At 40.7% G+C, this 22,936-nt stretch overlaps 2 protein-coding genes across 3 annotated transcripts; one reads left to right on the top strand and one right to left on the bottom strand.

The window, feature by feature from the left end:
* The first annotated feature begins 522 nt into the window (after window positions 1–522).
* LOC139375143 (uncharacterized) lies at window positions 523–8,755 on the top strand. Its single transcript, XM_071116639.1, has 6 exons — window positions 523–562; window positions 1,429–1,642; window positions 1,810–1,958; window positions 2,074–2,218; window positions 5,078–5,158; window positions 5,499–8,755. The coding sequence occupies exons 2-6, from the start codon at window positions 1,442–1,444 to the stop codon at window positions 5,637–5,639; spliced, it is 717 nt and encodes a 238-aa protein (XP_070972740.1). The 5' UTR covers window positions 523–562; window positions 1,429–1,441; the 3' UTR covers window positions 5,640–8,755.
* Window positions 8,756–16,525: 7,770 nt separating this feature from the next.
* Window positions 16,526–22,500, bottom strand: LOC139375141 (cell division cycle-associated protein 4-like). Of its 2 annotated transcripts, XM_071116637.1 has the most exons (3): window positions 22,364–22,500; window positions 19,032–19,168; window positions 16,526–18,711 (listed from the first exon to the last, which is right to left on the bottom strand). In XM_071116637.1, the coding sequence occupies exon 3, from the start codon at window positions 18,700–18,702 to the stop codon at window positions 17,785–17,787; it is 918 nt and encodes a 305-aa protein (XP_070972738.1). In that variant the 5' UTR covers window positions 18,703–18,711; window positions 19,032–19,168; window positions 22,364–22,500; the 3' UTR covers window positions 16,526–17,784. The 2 variants fall into 2 exon arrangements, with proteins under 2 accessions (XP_070972738.1, XP_070972739.1); XM_071116638.1 differs by lacking the exon at window positions 19,032–19,168.
* Window positions 22,501–22,936: the final 436 nt, after the last annotated feature.

Raw genomic sequence — 22,936 nt, 5'->3', positions numbered from 1 at the left:
ATAAACTGTGGTCGAGGAATGCAAAAATATTGTTCTTCATACTGTCTATCAACAAAACCTAAAAAAAAAGCCTAATCATATCAGTCTTGTCAGCCTGTCTGTGAGCAACTGTGTGTACTGTTACTACTAATTGACCGTAGGGTTTTGATTTTAACCATGTGGATGGATATACATATTTCCTCCCAAGTAATTGTTCTCATTATGTCAAACCATAAGAGTAGAGTCAGGCTGTGTATTTCTTTCCCAATGTCTCAGGGCAAACGGAATTAAATGAAATAAAATATGTTTACTCACAGTAAATGTCCTTGATTGCTTTACCAACTTGAGGCCAACTTGAACACATTAATCATCACCATTCATTTTAAATAATATACAGTATCTCCCTATAGAGGGTCAAATGTTAATGTTGTGCCTGTCTAGTCATGTCTTGACAATCAATTCTTACTTTGTCAAGTAGGCCAAAGTTACACAACTGTGGCTAAAACACACATCTTAGAATTTAGGGCGCCCTCTGTCGGTTTCAGTTGCGTCTAGATTTTCGCTATCAATGCACCTGCGTCAGGTAAGGTTAGCTCTGGGCTCCTACGCAATCTCTCCGTCATCGGGGCGGATCCAAAACAGTGGGAAGTAGTGCCGCGTTCAAAAGAACTGGGAACTCGGGAAAAAAATACGATGTTAAATCATGACGTCATTGATCTTCAGGTCGGAAAAGTCGGAGTTGTATAGGCCCGAGTTCCATAGTTGGAATTTGGTTAGATGATCGTTCAAATCGTTTTTTTCCAGTCGAGATCGTTTTTTTCAGAGTTCCCAGTTGATTGAAACCCACTGAAGTCGGAAGTCGAAGATTTCCAAGTTCCGAGCTCACAGTTCTTTTGAACGCGGCATAGACTATTGTTTATTATCACCTTCCGGATTCTTAGAAACTTCCCCTGTTACAGACGCGCCATCGGTAAGGAATATTTACCCTGTTTAGAGGTCTCTCAGCTAAATACTTCGTAGGATCTAACGGTGTAGACCTCTCCGATACACTGTATCATGAGTGTAATGTAATCATAATGTACGTAATATGGTTATTTCAAATGAGTTCAGTCTAACAACGGGTTAGCATTATGTGTAGGTTGTGTTTCTTGTTTTATTAATCAGGTTTGTATAGTTCTCGTTTTAATTTGTACACATGTATGTTTTTGTGGCTATCATTACACTAATTCACTTCATGTCGTGGTTCTATCCTCTTATTACATGTTGCACCGTATTATTTAAGTGTATGGGCTGCACAGGAAATCATAACAATAGAGAGAGGGAAGTCACTGATGGCCTACTTATCATCACAGCATTGCATGATCAGACCAGAAGTTGGGGGCGTCTGTGGATGTGAACGGACAGATAAATTGTAATTTCTTCCATTATCTGACCCTTGTCCTAAAACAGACTTATCCGTTCAATGGAGGAACCATTATTTCCTGCTTACGGGGATTTCATCGACTGGTCTGTCCAAACTGCTTGGGAACAGAATGACGCCGAGGTGGACAGTGCGTTTGGAGACTGGAGTTCTGCCTGTAATGGCAACAAGTCGGATGCAGTTGAAAATTCTTCATCTCTGTCTTCACCCATGGACATGGACATCTCTAAACTCTCAACAAAGGTGAGAGTGCACAAATCTTTTTGATCATTCCAAGTTTTACTTAAGAGGAAATTATTACCTGTGAATTGTGATCTATATAGGAGCTGTCTTAATTGCCATTTTCCTAATGTAGGCTAATAAATAAACAATGTACAAATATGATATATGTGATATATTTTTCTATACAGCTGGAGAATGGCAATGTGAAGAAATCATGTGTAGTTTTCCAGGAGTGCTTCCAGGTCTTGGGTGAAGCTAAAGAAACCAACTGTACTGTACGATCTCTGTCCCAGCTGCTAGAAAACACACAGCCTTTTCAACCAACAGCTACAATATGGTGTCTAATTTATCCTTCTTTTTTACTGTAACTAAAAACATGCCTTTGTATATGTATGAAGCTTCACTTCTATGTTCCTTGAGGTTGTATCTGACTCCTCTTCTCTCTTGCTTAGTGACTGTGGCAGCTTGTGGAGCCATCTGGTGGCTGAGCCCAGCAGGCTGAGGCTGTCAGAGCCAAAGCCCAGCGTACACTGCCACAGCCACAGCAGAATGGTTTCTGCCCTCAGAATCAAACCCTCAAATTGCATATCTGACCAGGTGAGATGGGTAGGTGGGGAATGAGAAGAATGGGGTCCTTTTAAAATGAATACACCCAGCCTAGCTGGATGAATGTCTTTACTTTTTGTGAAAAATTTTGGGTTATTAATTGGAAATACAATAGTCAGATCCAAAATAATTGGCACTGTTGATAAAGATTCGCAAACAAATCTGAGCTATATTGTATCCGGCCCAAAAATAGAAAATTATATTATTTTATACTAATATTATTGCGGGGAGGAAGAGATTTTCTTTCCTCTTAAGGATCGGCCTCTTTTTTAAAATTTTTGCCTAAAATTACATACCCAAATCTAACTGCCTGTAGCTCCGGCCCTGAAGCAAGGATATGCATATTCTTGGTACCATTTCAAAGGAAACACTTTGAAGTTTGTGGAAAAGTGAAAGGTATGTAGAATAATATAACACATTAGATCTGGTAAAAGATAATACAATCTTTGAAATGCAAGAGAAGGGCCATAATGTATTATTCCAGCCCAGGTGCAATTTAGATTTTGGCCACTAGATGGCAGCAGTGTATGTGCAAAGTTTCAGACTGATCCAATGAACATTTTCATTTCTATTAAAAATGATGTATCAACTGTGCCTAATTTGTTTATTAATAACTTTTCATGTTCAAAACTTTGCACTCTCCTCAAACAATAGCATGGCATTATTTCACTGTAATAGCTACTGTGAATTGGACAGTGCAGTGAGATTAACAAGAATTTTAGCTTTCTGCCAATATCAGATATGTCAATGTCCTGGGAAATGTTCTTGTTACTTACAACCTCATGCTAATCGCATTAGTTTAGATCAACCGTCCCGCAGGGGACCCACTTATCCTGAAGAAGTTTTAACAAGTAATAAAAATAAACTCTCAAAAAGATAGGGGTAAATATTATTGGCTTCCATGTTTTCTATACTCCAGGACCCTCCCCTTGTAAACTTAAATGGTAATCTCTATTCTATTATCTATGTTTATATGATTTCAATTGGTTTCCTATGGAGGATTGACTGAAAACAACAGATATTCCCATTCAAGTCAACATTATCTGATGTGTGGGCCTCCAACCATCTTTGTGGTACCATTTGAAAGTTGAAATTTCAATTTCATTCCCATTTATCAGCCAAACATGACACCCACCCTGTATTCAAGAGCATGTTGTGTTTCAACCGATGGCGTTATGTTCCCCAATGCTGGAAGGGAGGGGGGGCCTGAGTAATAACGTTTGGGAACCCCTGCGCTAGATGATGCTCCAAGATTCCACACTGGAGGAAATATATTTGCCAAGTCGTCTGCCTTGTGTTCTGCATAGACAATGCAGTGCCTTCAGAAAGTAGTTCTACCCCTTGAATTAGTCCACATTTTGTTGTATTACTGCCTGAATTCAAAATGTGTTCAATGTATTTTTTTCTCTCACCCATCTACACACAATACCCCATAATGACAAAGTGAAAATGAAATACAGAAATATGTCATTTACATAACTATTCACACCCCTGAGTCAATACATGTTAGAATCACATTTGGCAGCGATTACAGCTGTGAGTCTTTCTGGGTAAGTCTCTTGGAGCTTTGCACAATATTTGCAAAATATATATTTTTTTAATTCTTCAAGCTCTTTCAAGTTGGTTATTGAACATTGCTAGACAGCCATTTTCAAGTCTTGCCATGGATTTTCAAGTTGATTTGAAGTCACAACTGTAACTAGGCCACTCAGGAACATTCAATGTCATCTTGGTAAGCAACCCCAGTGTATATTTGACCTTGTGTTTTAGGTTATTGTCCTGCTGAAAGGTGAATTTGTCTCCCAGTGTCTGTTGGAAAGCAGAGTGAACTAGGTTTTCCTCTAGAATTTTGACTGTGCTTAGCTTTATTCCGTATATTTTTATCCCCAAAAAATCTCCATAGTTTTTGCCGATAACAAGCATACCCATAACATGATGCAGCCACCACCATGCTTGAAAATATGAACACTGGTACTCAGTGATATGTGTTGTTGGATTTAGCCCAAACATAATGCTTAATTTTTTTGCATTATTACTTTAGTGCCTTATTGCAAACAGGATGCATGTTTTTGAATATTTGTATTCTTTACAGGCTTTTTTTCTTTTCACTATGTCATTTAGGTTAGTATTGTGGAGTAACTGCAATGTTGTTGATCCATCCTCAGTTTTCTCCTATCACAGCCATTAAACTGTAACTGTTTTAAAGTCATCATTGACCTCATGGTGAAATCCCTGAGCTGTGTCCTTCCTTTGTAGTGACTGATTGTATTGATACACCATCCAAAGTGTAATTAATAACTTCACCATGCTCAAAGGGATATTCAGTGTCTGCCCCCCCCCCCCCAAAAAAAAAATCTACCAATGGGTACCCTTCTTTGTGAGGCATTGGAAAACCTCCCTGGTGTTTGTGGTTGAATCTGTGTTAGAAATTCACTGCTTGACTGAGGGGCCTTACATATAATTGTATGTGTGGAGTACAGAAATTACGTAGTCATTCAAAAAATCATGTTAAACACTATTATTGCGCACAGAGTGAGCCCATGCAACTTATGTGACTTGTTAAGCAAATCGTTACTCCTAAACTATTTTAAGCTTGTCATAGCAAAGGGGTTGAATAATTATTGACTCAAGACATTTCAGCTTTTATATTGTAATTAATTTGTAAAACATTTCTAAAAACATAATTCCACTTTTACATTATGCCGATCTTGTTTGTACTACAGTGACACAATCTACATTTAATCCATTTTAAATTCAGGCTGTAACACAACAAAAATTGGAAAAAGTGAAGGAGTGTTAATACTTTCTGAAGACACTGGGTTCTATATCTGTGGTCTTTCCCTTCCATAGTGTGAGTCTGTCTTTTTGGAAGATCATGAAGAAACTACAGAGACCTCTTGCCCCCCTGCTGCTGCTCTCATCAAAACCAAGGTGTGTGCATACATGTGTGTGTGTGTTAGGGGGGGGACTTCTCCTTTTTAGGACGTTTTTTTATTTATTTTTATTTTACTAGGCAAGTCAGTTAAGAACAAATTCTTATTTTCAATGACGGCCTAGGAACAGTGGGTTAACTGCCTGTTCAGGGGCAGACCGACAGATTTGTACCTTGTCAGCTCGGGGGTTTTGAACTTGCAACCTTCCGGTTACTAGTCCAACGCTCTAACCACTAGGCTACTCTTCCACCCAGAAGTGGGCATCACTGGGCGTCTTTCTACTCTTATTAGCAGGGAGCACACCTGTAACCTTTGGCCTTACTCTCATCTCCACTCAGCTGCTGGCCCCCTCCTCGTGCCATGGTGACACCCCAGCTTTCCTCTACCAAATCTCCCAGCAGTGGCTGACTCAATGCAGCATCCAGCTGCAGCCTCAGCACCACAAGAAGCCTCCTGCACTAAACTATGGAGAAGGATAAGATGAAGATGCTGCTCAGCATTGCCCTACTGTACTGTTGTAGATGGGTGAAACGGGTTGGGTTGTTACCCGGGTGAGAACAAAGTATACACTTTTCGCAACATTTTATTTATACAGATTGTAAAGAAAGTACATTCTATGATATTGTGTATTTAGTTTGCAGGCGTGTTCCTGGTTTTATATATAATATTTTGATACGGAGTGCAGTTACAGTGATACTATAAAATGTTCTATAATTGTATTGAGTTATTTATTCAGTGTAACACCTCTTTTATACAACTATTGTCAAGAGCAGAGGGAACAATGCAATTCTTTGGAAGACTTTGGAAGTCACAGCACTCCACTAGAGGGCATACTGGCTTCCTCATAAGTCCCAACCCCCATTTTGCAAACATACAGCGCATTCAGAAAGTATTCAGACCCCTTGAATTTTTCCACATCTTGTTACGTTACAGCCTTATTCTAGAATTGATTACACATTTTTTTTTCTCATCAATCTACACACACTAACCCATAATGACAAAGTGAAAACAGGTTTTTAGAATTGTTGGCAAAGGTATTAAAAACAGAAATACCTTATTTACTTAAGTATTCAAATCAAACTTTATTTGTCACATGTGCCGAATACAACATGTGTAGACCTTCAGACCATGCACCTCAACAATGAACACCTCAAGAAGCAAGCTTTGTCCGTATATTTTGTTTTGTAGAATACCCATATCCAAGTCTCACTGTAGAAACCTGGCTTGTGATCTAGGGCAGTGCATGGTCCCCAAAAAAAGTAATTGGGTGTGTCTTCCCACTGTGGATACATTTTTATGGAAATTTGGATTGCTTGTGCTTTAACTATTTATGGTATCACATTATTGGTGTCCTCCACTTCTTAATATTTCCTTAGTTTGGTCCTCTGTTTTTCTTAACCTGCCTTAATACTCAAAACCATAGACATGTTTCATGTCATTGGCCATTTTGTAAGTAAGACTGCAGGGCATCATGGAGCTAATCAGCACAAACCAGTATAACAGAGAGGTTATTACATGTGTACAACTGCATCTCAGACAGTTCTCTTACATTTCAACCACCAGAATTTGCTTTTCCAGACAGAGAAAACAAGAGGTTAGTGGAGGTGCATACTCCTCCCACATGTCACTTGTTTGGCTGGCAGGTTGAGTCTGTGAATAGAATTGAAATACTGAGAGAAAAACCATCACCTTTTTACAAGTAGGCCCCTCCTACATGACAAGTGATGTAGGCCCTACACTTCCCTCCCCCCTCTCTCTCTCTCTACTATCTCCTCTCAGCTAGTGCACTAGCGGGATGTCAGAGTGAATTTAGATTACATCTCTTTGCAGTGCAGTTGCGGAAAAAAGGCAAAGGGACGGAAGGATGGAGGAAGGAAGGATGATCTTGGGTTGTATTGTGCCTTATATGTCACACACACAGAGGACGGCATTGGTGCATTGGACCATCTTTTTTGGGGGTGGGATGGTCAAAATAAATTAATAATAATACAAATATTTGCCTTTTTTAAGGGAGATGGCAGATCATCTGATGATTTTTGTGCAATTTCTCTATTGTCATATTAATATATTTGAGCATTTTCCTGATCAGTGGACAACGTCCAGTCCCCCCTACCAAGATAGGCCTGCCCGGTTTTCTGATTGGCTGATGTGGCACAAAATTCACGTTCAAAGTCAAACGCACATCAGCAAAGAGATCTTGCTCTGACTCTCTTGTCATTAGTCAGCCCAGATCACGGCTCGTAAAAAAACAGAATGGTAGTACCGAAAAAAGTTAAGAGACCAAAATAAGGCTTGAGGCTACAGCCTGCTTAATGTATGAAATTAACCAACTCATTTTCTAAAAGATCGGCTGGTCCAAGTGTTGTGACAGATGCTGCTACAGAAGACAGTGCAGTCGAGGTATGGAGAAAACCTACCTACTGTGTTACTCTTTCTCAGTTTTCATCCAAATGCCGACAGATTTTGATGCGAATATTCAAAAATCAGCATAAAAACTCCAAGGCGTGTCCATCAAACTGACTTGTTGCGGATAAAAGGCTGTGCGTGATGATGTAGTGCACAAAAATATACCTTTTCCATTTCATTTTCAATTTAACTGATGATTTTCTCACAAAAAAAGTAAATTATACAGCGAGTGTGCCCACTGGTATTGGCACGTGCGCACTAACCAACAGCTTGCAGACACTGTGCAAGTAGGCCAATAGCCTATGGATGAGATTATTATGGACAATATTATTTCTATTTGTCAAATGGCAGCCAAGCATCGATTATCATGTCACCAGAATACGACCCTTTATGTTTATTGGAAAGGAGCACATCACCTTGCACTTTTCACCACCCTGTGAAGTTCATAATTTATACTGAACAAAAATATAAACCCAACATGTAAAGTGTTGGTCACATGTTTCATGAGCTGAAATAAAAGATACCCGAAATGTTCCATTCACACTAAAAGTTTCTCTTATCTTTTGTGCACAAATTTGTTTACATCCGTTAGTGAGCATTTCTCCTTTGCCAAAATAATCCATCTACCTGACAGGTGTGGCATATCAATAAGCTGATTAAACATAAAAGGCCACTATTATGTGCAGTTTGCAACACAACACAATGCCACAGATGTCTCAAGTTTTGAGGGAGCGTGCAATTGGCATGCTGACTGCAGGAATGTCCACCAGAACTGTTGCCAGAAAATGTAATGTTATTTCTCTACCCTAAGCCGCTTCCTACGTCGTTTTAGAGAATTTGGCAGTACGTCCAACTGACCTCACAACCGCAGAACACGTGTATGGCATCATGTGGGTGAGCGGTTTGCTGATGTCAACATTGTGAACAGAGTGCCCCATGGTGGCGGTGGGGTTATGCTATGGGCAGGCATATGCTACGGACAACAAACACAATTGCACTTTATCGATAGCAATTTGAATGCACAGAGATACCGTGATGAAATTCTGAGGCCCATTTTTTTCAGTAATCTGTGACCAACATATCTGTATTCCCAGTCATGTGAAATCTATAGATTAGGGCCATATTAATTTATTTAAATTGTCTATGTTCCTTCTATGAACTGTAACTCAGTAAAATCTTTGAAATTGTTGCATGTTGCATTTATATTTTTGTTCAGCATAATAGCTATTAATACTTAGGAGTGACAGGCAGACAGACAGACAGAGTGAAAGAGGAGAACAAGAAGAAGCACAGACAGACAGAGTGAGAGCAGAGATGATGCAGAGGAAAACTGCACAACAGGGAGGCAAAAAAGGCACAGCATATATGGTGTCAGCGGTGATGTGGGCTGTTGAGTCTCAAATGCCAGGGCCTAATTTTTGTCCCAGTCCGCCACTGGAGGAAGCCTCTCACTGCTCAGCTGGATGGATATATTTGCTAACTTTCCTTATTGTAACTCAAATACTACATTTCTACAGAACTATTTTAAGTCTTTAAGGCATTATTTTTTAAAGGGAAAAGTGGTTGATATGAGAACAAGGAACTTCCTTTGATTATACAGAATAACTCAATATTATCACATCTCAGGATAAGACCCAGATGCAGACAGTTCAAATATGACATTTATTATAAAACGGGGCAGGCAAACGACAGGTCTTGGGCAGGCAGAAGTCGGTAGTCCAAGGCAGAGTCCGTAAGATACAGAGTGGCAGACAGGGTCAGGGCAGGCAGAGGTCAGTAATCCAGGGCAGGCGGAGGGCAGGCAGAATGATCAAAACCAGCATAACTAGAAAACAGGCTCAAGAAAACAGGAGTACGAAATACACACTGGTAGGCTTGACAAGACAAGACGAACTGGCAACAGGCAAACAGAGAACACAGATATAAATGCACAGGGGATAATGGGGAATATGGGCGACAACTGGAGGAGGGTGGAGACAAGCACAAAGACAGGTGACAGATCAGGGTGTGACAGACTTTACAAGTACAGTGCTGATCAAGAGAAGTAGAATTGGAATAATTAGATTAAATGCAAAGATAATGTACAATTTCAAGAAGAGGTATTATATAACAAGACAAGCTCTACAGGTAGTGCATATTTTTCTTGCATTCTACTAACTGCCTCAAAAGGGAATATTCTGTTCACAGTAGATACACAAGTCTCTGTCACCTGAATAAAACCATTGTAGTATGACAAAAATACTATCCACATTGTAAAAAATATATATTGTCATTTACAATTCTTAACCGGACCAAGCCAGGTTATCCTGATGATGTTCAGATCCTTAACAAGCAGGTCATGACCCCTGATGTGACCCCCATGAATCACGAGCTGACCAGGATCTCCATAATGTGGTCCAGATCATTGAGGTCGGTCAGACACGGCTGTAATGTGCTGACCGAGATAACTGGAGCACATCTTTAGTCCCTCGTTCCCCCATGAGGCCATCCCACTGGCCCATCAGGACAGGTAGCCGGCCCAGGCAGAGGGGAGATCAGAGGAGTAGTACATGCAGGTGTCCTTGTCCTCAAAGATGCCATCCGGGGAAAGGTCTGTGAGGCAGCCCAGGGAGTTTGGTGTCTTGCTCTTAGAAGAGCAAAGGGGTGCCAAGGGGCTTTGGATCTGGGGTGTCCAGAAGAGCTGTCCTGAGAGGGAGGTGTAGGCAATATGGTGCGGCGAGGAGACACCCAGGCCGTTTCCTTCAGCACACCCTGGGTAGGTGAGTGGCCCGTCCTCCTCCCAAATACTGTCACAGAGCAGGGAATCATGGTGGACATCATTAAAAGGCAAGTCAGAGAGGCCAGGTATGTGGGCAGGTGCATCAGGGGAGAGTGACTGGGACTACCTACAGACTACCTGGCCTTCCCTCTGCATGTCCTGTTGAATCTGCCTCAAGGTATTCACCAGCAGCACTGAGTGGTGCAGGCTGAGTTCCACTCCTGTTTAACTGCGCTGTGGCTTGTCCAGGCACAGGCTGAGCACCAGCTGGCACTGCTGCAGGTGAGGCAGGTAAGAAGACCCACCCTGAACCTGGACCTCAGCCTTCTCTGGCCCATAGACCGTAAGCCCATCTGCCTCATTACAGCTCTGCTTCCCCTTCACGCCACGACCCAACATGAATCTAGACAGGAAGGATATCTATAACTTTCATTGATCAACATTTAAGTATGAAATGTACATCTATACATAATTTGAGTCCTGTCTTCATACGGTTTTAAATATAGTTTGTGATAGAAGGCTCTTTCTTGTTCAGTGAGTTGATAGGCTACTATATTAGCACTCGCTGTTTACAGTGATCTACTTAACCACTGTATTTATGGATTTGTTCATGTGTAAGAACTACTAAATATGAGCTTGAGTTTAGATTGAATGATGCATCTAGATTTTTTGTTCATCATTTACAAAGACAATTTATTCAGTGTTGACACTACCCTGGTAAGCAAGTTAGGCCGCAAAAACTAATTTCACAAAGTCAAATTTATTTATTTTGTTAGAGGTTTCATGATGCTTGTATCGAAACGAAAGTAGATCATTTTAAGATTGGTCTATGCATAAGTTGGGCTTCAATATGAGGTCCTAAACCTAGCATGAAAGTGCATCCTTGTAGCTGTGTCTTCGGATATGTTTAGCCAATGGCAAGTTGAGCAAATTGAAGTGTTTTCTTTCCAGGCGTAATGCAAGGCATTATTGCTCAGATATGAGGTAACAACAGTGCCTATGTTAAAAGTATAAAATTACAAAGTGTTTGTTAGGTGTTAAACCTGTGTTAGAAGATGCTTACAATTATAAAAATGTGATTTTGATTGTGTTGAATTGTGTTTGGGAAGTAAAGATATGGTAGTGGGGCAGTGGTAATATTTCATTCAGTACAGAAATTTGTAGGCTGCTTAACCTGTTCCGCAGCTCAACTTACCCCATAGCCGGGGTAAGATGTGCCAAGAGACCACTTTTTGTTGGACAACCTATGTTTTCAAAACTGAAACGTTTAAATTAATTCTGATTATTTCCAAGAATACACAACATCCTGAAATATATGTAGATATCTTTGTTAGAAAGAATACTATACTTCCCTTGACAGAGTGATGCTGAATGTAAAAACAATGGCTCAACTTACCCCACTCTCCCCTAGGCTACTGGACCTGTATTATGGAGCTACTGCATTTGATAGCACGGTGCACTTAATCGAACACCCTCAATATTATAATCGTCAGTGGGCGGTCTTAACCACTCACAGGGCTGGGAAATGTGCAACACATTCTCTAAGGTTGGAACTTTTTACATGCGTTGAAATACACTGTATCTAGTCTACTACGTAGTGGTTCTCTGAGTGCAAACCAGACTTGTGCTACTGTTATAACGGTGGTTGTATCAGGAAGCAAGGTAAGACCCAGATGCAGAAACGTCGAATTGACAATAGTTTAATATTCCAACAGGGGCAGGCAATAAGACAAGTCAAGGCAGGAAGAGGTCAGTTAACCAGAGGTGGGGCAAAGGTACCAGACGGAAGGCAGGCTCAGAGTAGGCAGAGGTCAACAATCCAGAGGTGGGGCAAAGGTACAGGTTAGCAGGCAGGCAGGCAGGCTCAAGGTCAGGGGCAGGCAGAGTGGTCAGTCAGGCAAGAGTCAAAAACCAGGAGGGTGAGGAAAAAGAGAGACTGGAAAAAGCAGGAGCCGAGAACAAAACGCTGGTTGACCTGACAAACTGGCAACAGATATCACAGGTATAAATACACAGGGGATAATGGGGAAGATGGGCAACACCTGGAGGGGGTTGGAGACAATCACAAGGACAGGTGAAATAGATCAGGGTGTGACAGGTTGTAACAACCATACAAACACGGTTACAGATGCATGGAATAGGAACAGTGACAGTGCCTTCACTGTCACTGAAAGTATTCACACCCCTTGTCTTTTTCCACATTTTGTTGTGTTACAACCTGAATTAAAAATGTATTAAAATTAGATGTTGTCACTGGCCTAAACAGAATACCCCATAATGTCAAAGTGAAATTTTAGTTTTTAGTGTTCAACCCCTTTGTTATGGAGATCCTAAATAATTACAGGAGTAGAAATTTGCTTAACAAGTCACATAAATTGCATGCACTCACTATTGTGTGCAATAATAGTGGTGAACATGATTTTTGAATGACTACCGCGTCACTGTCCCACACACATTCTGTAAGGTCCCTTAGTCGAGAAGTGAAATTCAAGCACAGATTCAACCACAAAGACCAGGGACATTTTACAATGCCTCGCAAAGAAGGGCAACTATTGGTAGATACTACAAAAAATGTGGCAAAGAAATTAACATTTTGTTCTGAATACAAAGCGTTACGTTTGTGGAAAATCCAACATAACAAATCACTGAGTAGTACCACTTCATATTTTCAAGCTTATTATCAGCAAGGACTAGGGAGTTATTAAAGTTGTTTTTTAAAACATAATAGAGCTAAGCAGAGACTAAATCCAAGAGGAAAAACTGGTTCAGTCTGCTTTCCAACAGACGCAGACGGACAAATTCACCTTTCAGCAGGACAACAAGGTAAAACACAAGGCCAAATATACACTGGAGTTGCTTACCAAGATGACATTGAATGTTCCTGAGTGGTCTGGTTACAGTTGTGACTTAAATCGGCTTGAATATCTATGGCAAAACTTGAAAATGTCTGTCTAGCAATTATCATCAACCAACTTGACAGAGCTTGAAGAATAATGGGCAAATATTGTACAATCCAGGTATGCAAAGCTCTTAAGAGACTTATCCAAAAACACTCACAGCTGCCAAAGTTAATTCTAACATGTATTGACTCGGGATTGAATACTTATCGAATCAAGATATATTAGTGTTCTATTTTTCATAACATTTTTAAATAAATCATCAATTTTCTTACACTGACATTTATTTATTTTTTTTACCTTTATTTAACTAGGCATGTTAGTTAAGAACAAATTCTTATTTTCAATGATGGCCTAGGAACAGTGGGTTAACTGCCTTGTTCAGGGGCAGAATGAGAGATTTTTACCTTGTCGGCTCAGGGATTCGATCTTGTAAACTTTCGGTTACTAGTCCAACACACTAACCAGTAGGCTACCTGCCACCCCAATTACAGAGTATTGTGAGGGGTTCGTTGACAAAAAAAAAGGACAATTAAATACATTTTTCTCCCACTTGAACATAACAAAATGTGTAAAAGGGGTGGAAATACTTTCTGAAGGCACTCATACAATGTAACATAAATGTTCCTTATGAGAAAATAACTATTGTGGTCGAAGGGACCATGAACAGCCATGTAAGGACAAAGGCCTATTGTAATTGTGAAGGTGAAATGTACATGATAACCTTGAAGGAGAGGAATTAATAAGAACATACTTTGAGATCAATGTGTTTTTGTATATTTCAATATGATTTAGTAATTTCAATGACTATTTGTAAGAATATGCCATCAATAACTAAAATCTAAGGAGGACCCAGTGTTGATATTTTTGTCGTCATTAACTTACTGTACAAATTATGTAGTTTCACATAATTTGTAAAGAAGTGTAATGTTGTTCTCATGGAAAATAATTTATTGAGCACTACAGATACGGTGCATTCACAAAGTATTCAGACCCCTTCCCTTTTTCCACAATGTATTATGTTACAGCCTTATTCTAAAATTGATTGAATAAAATAAAAACACCATGACACAGCAAAAACAGGTTTAGACATTTCAAAAAACAGAAATACCACATTTACATAAGTATTCAGAACCTTTGCTATGAGACTCAAAATTGAGCTCAGGTGCATCTGTTTCCATTGATCATCCTTGATGTTTCTACAGCTTGATTAAAGTCCACCTGTGGTACATTCCATTCATTGGACATGATTGGAAAGGCACACACCTGTCTATATAAGGTCCCACAGTTGACAGTGCATGTCAGAGCAAAAACAAAGCCAGGTCGAAGGAATTGTCCGTAGAGCTCCGAGACAGGATAGTGTCGAGGCACAAATCTGGGGAAGGGTACCAAATAATGTCTGCAGCAATGAAGGTCCCCAAGAACACAGTGGCCTCCATCATTCTTAAATGGAAGATGTTTGGAATTACCAAGAGACTTCCTAGAGCTGGCCACCTGGCCAAACTGAGCAATCGGGGGAGAAAGGCCTTGGTCAGGAAGGGCAACAAGAACCCGATGGTCACTGACAGGGCTCCAGAGTTCCTCTGTGGAGATGGGAGATCCTTCCAGAAGAACAACCATCTCCGCTGCACTCCACCAATCAGGCCTTTATGGTAGTGGCCAGACGAAAGCCACTCCTCAGTAAAAGGCACGGCAGCCCACTTGGAGTTTGTCAATAGGCACCTAAAGGACTCAGACCATGAGTAACAAGATTCTCTGGTCTGATGAAACCAATTTAGAACTCTTTGGCCTGAAGGCCAAGCATCATGTCTGGAGGAAACCTAGCACCATCCCTAAGGTGAAGCATGGTGGTGGCAGCATCATGCTGTGGGGATGTTTTTAAGCAGCAGGGACTGGGATTTAGGGAAGATGAATAGAGGGAAAGATGAACGGAGCAGAGTAAAGAGAGATCCTTGATGAAGATCTGCTCCAGAGCACTCTGGACCTCAGACTGGGGCGAAGGTTCCCCTTCCAACAGGACAACAACCATAAGCACACAAACAAGACAACGCAGGAGTGGCTTCGGGACAAGTCTCTGAATGTCCTCAAGTGGCCCAGCCAGAGCCCAGACTTGAACCCGATCGAACATCTCTGGAGACCTGAAAATAGCTGTACAGCAACACTCCCCATCCAACCTGACAGCGCTTTAGAGGGTCTGCAGAGAAGAATGGAAGAAGCTCCCCAAATACAGGTGTGCCAAGCTTGTAGCGTCATACCCAATAAGACTCCAGGCTGTAATCGCTGCCAAATGTGCTTTAACAAAGTACCGAGTAAAGGTTCTGAATATTTATGTCAATGTGATATTTCCAGAGTTTTTACAAACATTTCTAAAAACCTGTTTTTGCTTTGTCATTATGGGGTATTGTGTGTAGATTTAATCAATTTTAGAATAAGGCTGTAAGGTAACAAAATGTAGAAAAAGTCAAGGGGTCTGAATACTTCCCGAAAGCACTGTATGCCATAGAAACCAAGTGGTATTTGCATGTGAAAATATTATGGTGTGCATTTTCTCAATTGTTTACATTTTGTTGTTTGTCCACTGATTGGTATGCACATTGGACATCTTAGTGTCTTTCACCAACTTCACATCAAACACAATACCTTGAACTTAGTTTACCTTTAATAACCTCTACGGGATTGGTGTCCCCCCACAGGACAGTTGAGCTAACATAGGCTAATGTGATTAGCATGAGGTTGTAAGTAACAAACAAAAAATCCCAGGACATAGCTTTCTGCCCATATCAGAATTTTAGACATAACTACACTGTCCAATTTACAGTAGCTATTACAGTGAAAGAATACCATGCTATTGTTTGAGAGTGCACAATTATGAACTTGAAAATGTATCAATAAACCAATTAGGCACATTTGGGCTGTCTTGATACAACATTCTGAACATGTTCATTGGATCAGTCTAAATCTTTGCTCATACACTACTGCCTTCTAGTGGCCAAATTTTATATTGCGCATGTGCTGCAATAATACATTATGGCCTTTCTCTTCCATTTCAAAGATGGTACAAAAAAAATAAAAACGCATGTTTTTTTCTTTGCGTTACATTCTCCTATATTCATTTCATATTTCCACAAACTTCAAAGTGTTTCCTTTCAAATGGTATCAAGAAAATGCATATCCTTGCTTCAGGTCCTGAGCTACAGGCAGTTAGATATGGGTATGTCATTTTAGGTGTAAATTGAAAAAAAAAGGGTTGATCCTTAAACTAACAGATACATTTTATCTAGTTAAAAAATAAAATAAATGACAATTAACTTTGCACCTTTTATTATAAAAAATATTTACAAAGATGCTACATTTTTTATTAATATAAAAATGCATATACTTTACAATAGTTGAAATTCTAGCTCCTGTTTGAAGCAGAGTGACATCATTCAGAGGAGTGTTGTGGTAGTAATGACCGGAGTAATACTGTCGGATTTAACTGATACGGTTTGCCTGAGTAATCTCTTAATCATGATAAGACATTTTGAAAAATCTTTAGAATGGCAGTTGCTTGTACATCCCAAAAAAATGGAAAAAGAAAAAAACCATTGACATTTCTATGGATGAATTCTGTACAAAATATCATTTCACAAATGAACTGCATAGTGAATAGTAAACCCAGGCCCATAGTTATTTTTGAAGAAAAAAGGGGGGGGGGTTCGGTAGACCCTTGTGATATATAAAATATATCACATGGGTCTACACGATTCAGTTAAAAGCAACTTGGCATGTTTGTGTCTATTTAATAAATTAAATAAATTAAAAAGTAATAACTTAATGGGTCAACCCATTATTCTCAATTTGTAATAACACAAATATCAGAAAATATGGCTTCTTAATGCTGATATCAAGCAAGAGTTTCTGTTAATACTTGAACAAATCTAGTCTAGGTCGTAAGAGATGGATTCAAATCAAGCGGGGGAAAAAAAATGTGCCTGAAAAAGCAGGACGGTCCCTGTCTTGAGACTTGATTCCAAACCATAGGAAGACTGGTCGAATCGGGCTACATTAACATTTCAAAATCTCTGTCAGATTAAAAATAGGAGGGGGGGATTAGATGTAGTCATACTGGTACATTTCCCAAACTGTATGTTGCAAAAAATATATTTCAATATACATATATACGTACAATATACATCTATTTCACTAATATTTGTTTTAGTCTTTAGGAAAATATACATTGCTTCAAAGGTTTGGATGTTCCGGTCTCTATTCTTGTGTAGTGTAATGACATTGTTCTTCAGTCCATGCATAACAATAAATTAAAACAAAACTGGAAAAAATAGATTGTATGATAAAAGGAAACATAGAAAAGTATGTAAATAAGAAAAATCATAATGGTATATGCTGTAATCTCTGCCCACTAACAGATGCACACCTGCATGTGGTAACACTGAATAAGTTATTGATTTCATAAACCCTCAACGTCTGAATGTATAATAATAACACCATATCCATGTACGCACCATGTGCATTGTCTGTAAAGAGTCTACCAAGTCTGTATGAATGGGAATGTGTTGTTTCTCAGGAGCCCACTATGATCTCCATGATGTGGTCCAGTTCATTGAGGTCTGATCGGCAGCTGGTGCTAGAGCTGAGGGGTGAGGGCCCATGGGAGGACAGGCTCTCCAGGAGGTCGTAAGGCCCCATCTTAGGCGCACTCTGCATGCCTGTCAGCACCGTGTCAAGGTCGTAGTAGGACGCATCCACATCTGAAAACAGTTCCTCCAGGGCAGGGTCGGGGCTGGGCGCAGGGTTTTTGATCTCGAACGTGCCAAAGACCTGCTCTGCTGTCCTGGAGTCCTCCACAAGCCTGTCACTGTCTCCCTCCTCCGAACCAGACCCACACTCCTCACTGTCCTCATCTTCCTCCTCATCTTCACCATTTTCCTCTTCCCAGCAGGGGTCCATGCCAAAGGTGCCTGGCAGGTAGGAGGTTGGGGCTTGGGGGGAAACCGTGGACATGGATACCCCCCCCTCGCCCTCCTCCTCCACTACCACCACCTTCTCCTCCTCCTCCTCTGCAGGGCAACCCTCTGACCCCACCGCTGGGAAGGGCTTGAGTACCTGCTCCCCCTGGGTTGCCTCGGTCTGCCGACACAGCACCTCAGTGGCCACCAGGCGGTCTGCAGAGCACTGGGCAGCAGCGTTGGCAGCACTCAGGGCCTGGGTCATGATCTGCCAGGTGCCGTCCTGGGTCATCTCCTCCTGGATCTGCCTCACCGTGTTGGCAATCAGCACTGAACGGCACAGGTTGGGCTCCACCAGCATGTGGCATAGCTGCAGCTTGATTAGGGACATGTCCAGCAGGGACTGCCGCTGCAGGCTGTAGGATGACAGCATCCTTACGGCCACCGAACTCGGCTGGTTTACATCCTCACCGCCTGCCGCAGGTTCATCCCCGGAGTCAGAAAACTTGCGCTTCGTGCCCTTCGGGAACATTTTGGCTCTCTGTGGTGAGGGGAGACGGAGAGTGTTATTGATGAAAAATGTGTCACAAAAACGTTACCATTCTGACACAAACACACATGGTATCATGAAAGACTGTTGTTTTGCAGAATTTTACTTATCAAAAGTACATTCTAAAAATGAATGAACTTATGTGTGGTGTTATGTTTGAAGTGTGTGGCATAAGGACAAACTATTAACGTGATAAGCTAAATTTCAATTGGTAAGAGAATTCTGTGATGAAGAATCTCTAGGTTAGCTAAATATTCATGTAGTGGCCTACAGTATAAATGGCTTGTTGTTTTTCTGAAAGTTTGCTATACCTTTCCTGTTGAGAGGCACAGGCATTAGCATAGCAGCTTGGTCCCGGCTGCAGCGCTTCAGTACTTTTGTACAAGCAACAAGCAGCTTTTGTTCTGCACCCTTTCTGCCCATTTTAGGCCAGTCTGAAGCAAGGCTCCTGCTGGGCGGAACAACCACACTTTTAACAGACCCACTGAACCACCGAAAATACAGCATGTTACCAACCACCTGCCATCACTGCGGTCAAAGTTAGGACAGGTCAGATTTTTCTCAAAAAAGCACAATCAGCTCATGTACACACACCATCCCACCCCACTGCCACCTGTCGTCAGACATCTCCTAATTATGGGCAAAAGTGAGTTAACAACTTCACTCTGGTAGCACAAAAGAGAACAGGACACATACTGGGTAAGAAAAGTCAAATGAAACCACACAGGTTTAATGTGATATTGTGTTTGAGATATGCACACACCATGCTCCGAAAACTAGAACTGCTAGAATGTCATTACAGGGAAAGGAGGAAAAGTTAACATTAACCTTCCCGATGCTGTATCTCTGCCTGAATGAGAAGATATCAGAAGACTTGCCTCAAAACAACAGGGTCGGCTGCTGGCTCCAAGGGACAAACAAGCCGGGGAGAGCAGAGTAGGGAGAGAACACAGGACATGAGCCTGGTGTGACTACATTTCCCATAAGACTAAAACAAAGGAACTTCTGTAAGGGTATGCGTCCCCTCAGAGAGAGCTCTGGGTAGGGCATTGATTGGCGTTACTACTCTGCTACATGGATCAACCATCCACGAAGCAACAAAGGATATAAAAACAGGAGGTAAGTATGCAATAAAGAAAACTAAAACAGACAAGAGAGTTTCAAAACAACAAACTTTTTTAGTCAATATATTGATCAAAAAATATAAACGCAACATGCAAAAAAAATTCTGAGTTACAGTTCATATAATGAAATCAGTCAATAGAAAAAATGAATTTGTCCCCAATCTATGGATTTCACATGACTGGACAGGGGTGCAGCCTGGCAGCCAATCAGAATGAGTTTTCCCCCAAAAAAGGGCTTTATTACAGACAGAAACTATCCTGTTTTATCAGCTGTCTGGGTGGCTGGTCTCAGACGATCCCGCAGCCGGATGTGGAGGTCCTGGGCTGGTGTGGTTACACGTGGTCTGCGGTTGGGCATACTGCCAAATTCTCTACAACAACGTTGAGGCGGCTTATGGTAGAGAAATTAACATTACATTCTCTGGCAACAGCTCTGGTGGACATGACTGTATTCAGAATGCCAATTGCACGCTCCCTCAAATCTGAGACATCTGTGGCATTGTGTTGTGTGACAAAACTGCACATTTTAGAGTGGCCTTTTATTGTCCCCAGCACAAGGTGCACCTGTGTAATGACCATGCTGTTTAATCAGCTTATTGATATGCCACACCTGTCAGGAGAACAGGGATGTAAAGAAATGTGTGCACAAAATTGGAGATAAATAAGCTTTTTGTGCATATGGAACATTTCTGGGATCTTTTATTACAGCTCATGAAAACTGGGACAAACACTTTACATGTTGCATTTATATTTTTGTTCAGTATAGATTATTTTAACACTATACTTGCTGATAGCAAAAAAGCACACAGTTGATAATAGCAACTTATGCAGCGTTCCTAATTAGCAATGTATTGTATCTATTCTAGAGCTGTAGGGGTACACTGTGGACATCACAGGGGCACAATCAATCAGAACATTCAGCTTCGGTCCTACCCTAGTGGACATCTTACCACTGGAGCAACAAATGCTATCACAAGGTGACACTTGCATTTACTGTATATTTTTACCATTGGAAGTACCCAGAAGAGTGCTTTGACTGTGTTAATGAACCTAACTTGAATGCAGATTTTGTCCATAAATAAACTATGATGAAATACTCTGTCACACAATTGGACTGGTGCCCTTACTGAAAAGTAAGATTAGTTTAACTGCAACAACTGAACACTGCAAAGGGACCTGCATCAGACCACAGATAAAATGTATGAACAGTAGGTTTTTGACACAAACCTCTGAAGTACAAGAAAACATGCAAACTTCAGCAAACGTTTGTGTGTTCCAAGTTGCTAGAACCCAAATGGTATTTACATAGCTGCAAATGTTCTAGTCCAATTCATGAGGGGCGTTGCCAGGTACCCTATTAAAAATAAAAATAAATGTGAGGCAGACATATGAATGTACTCTCTCTGTTTTTTGTTGTTGTTTTTTTTACCTTAGTAAAGCCTGTCAAAAACAAAGGATGAATTCTAACTAAGAAGCAAAATACTACACAAGTAACAACACTGTGTTCATGTTAATTCACCAATCCCCACAAACAACGGGTTTCTACTAAGGAAGTCTAGCTGATTGGATATCTGAAAACAAGGAAAAAGAGGTGCAATCATTATGATGTGACAAGAATGAGTTACTGGTGCGAGGATGGGGCCTTATTGCTCCTTATAAAACACTGCAAACCTAAAAAGGACTGTGCAATACAAATCTGTTAGGCCGATATCCATGGAAAAAAGGATCAAATAGGTTAATGTGGCTATAAAAACAAAACATAGGTCAAGACAACATACAACACTTCAAGGTTGTCTTTTGCTGATTACTCCAATCAATTAGTCTGTCACTGCCACATGTAAGGAGGGAACCTCAATCCTGTGCTTGTTGCAAGTACCCTGTGTTATGTCTCAGTTTACAACACTAAACTTCAAAGAGCAACAGCTCCACCAGAGATCCTCCTCCTCGTCTATGGCTCCACCTAGGAATTGGCTCCCCTCCCCCACAGTACTGACGTCGATATTTCCACGGCCGCTTATGGTTATTTGAATGGAGAAATTATCTGACTACCCAACAGTGCGAGGGTGCATCCTGCAATTCATAATAGGTTAATAAAAAAATAAATTTACAAAATTAAATCAGTTATTTACATTGCACCCATTGCAATCGCTAGTGGCCTTCTCTGGTAGCTGCACCGCATGCTTTGTCTAGTTCGAGCAAAAGGGAAGCTGGGGCGACAATGGAGATGAGGCCATTTTGAAATAACTAGCTAGCTAGCCAATTCCTACTCATCGAGATAAAATTGGGATACATTATGACACCGTTTTCAAATTACAAAACTTCATTTTTTCCAACTACATAATTTCTTACCCTTCTCAAACTGGAGTGTATACTTCTGCTTTACAAAATGGTTTAACTACCTAGCTAAATGTGTAGCTAACATAGCTAGCCCCCCCCCGCCTCACCAGACTAACATTTGATAAGAGTTTCAGGAATAAATATTTCGTATCAATCCTGACAAATGAATACATTCAACGTACCGTCGTTTATTTTACTTTATCCCTGTGTTGGTCATAAGATCCTCTGTAGGATGCGGAGATCAGGCTGAGATGAGATCATTAATGCCACGGCTTCAAAACTACCTCGTCTTCACTGCTGCTTGCTACGGCCAGGGAGCAAGGAGGGTGGCGGAATGGGGGGGATGGATAAAGGGGGCGGGCTCCATGCATCTTGATCGACATGCTGTCACTTGAATTGGAGCACCAGAACAAAAGGTATACTCTCAAAAGGCACAAAAACAACAACAACGCAACATGTAAATCAAAGCTCACGTGCGTTTCTTAAAAACTGCACAGACTGTAATCACTGCGGACCTCAGTACATATGGGAGGAAATTGTAAATTCACAGAAGAAAAAAATCCCACTGTGAAAAATGGTCAACATTAAATGCAATACAACTATAACGAGTTATACAGAATGTAATGACATTGAGCTTTTTATTTTATTTTAATGTATTTTATTGTTCAAAATGTCCAAGGCTGTGGTTTACCAAGGAATCATAAAAAAATCTTCTTTTTTTTCAAATTACTCTGAGTTTGCTGTTAGTGGATGTG

This window comes from Oncorhynchus clarkii, chromosome 19 (assembly GCF_045791955.1).
Source record: "Oncorhynchus clarkii lewisi isolate Uvic-CL-2024 chromosome 19, UVic_Ocla_1.0, whole genome shotgun sequence".
Taxonomy (NCBI): domain Eukaryota; kingdom Metazoa; phylum Chordata; class Actinopteri; order Salmoniformes; family Salmonidae; genus Oncorhynchus; species Oncorhynchus clarkii.
The sequence above is the reverse complement of the archived record's forward strand: the minus strand, read 5'-3'. Positions and strand labels throughout refer to the sequence as shown.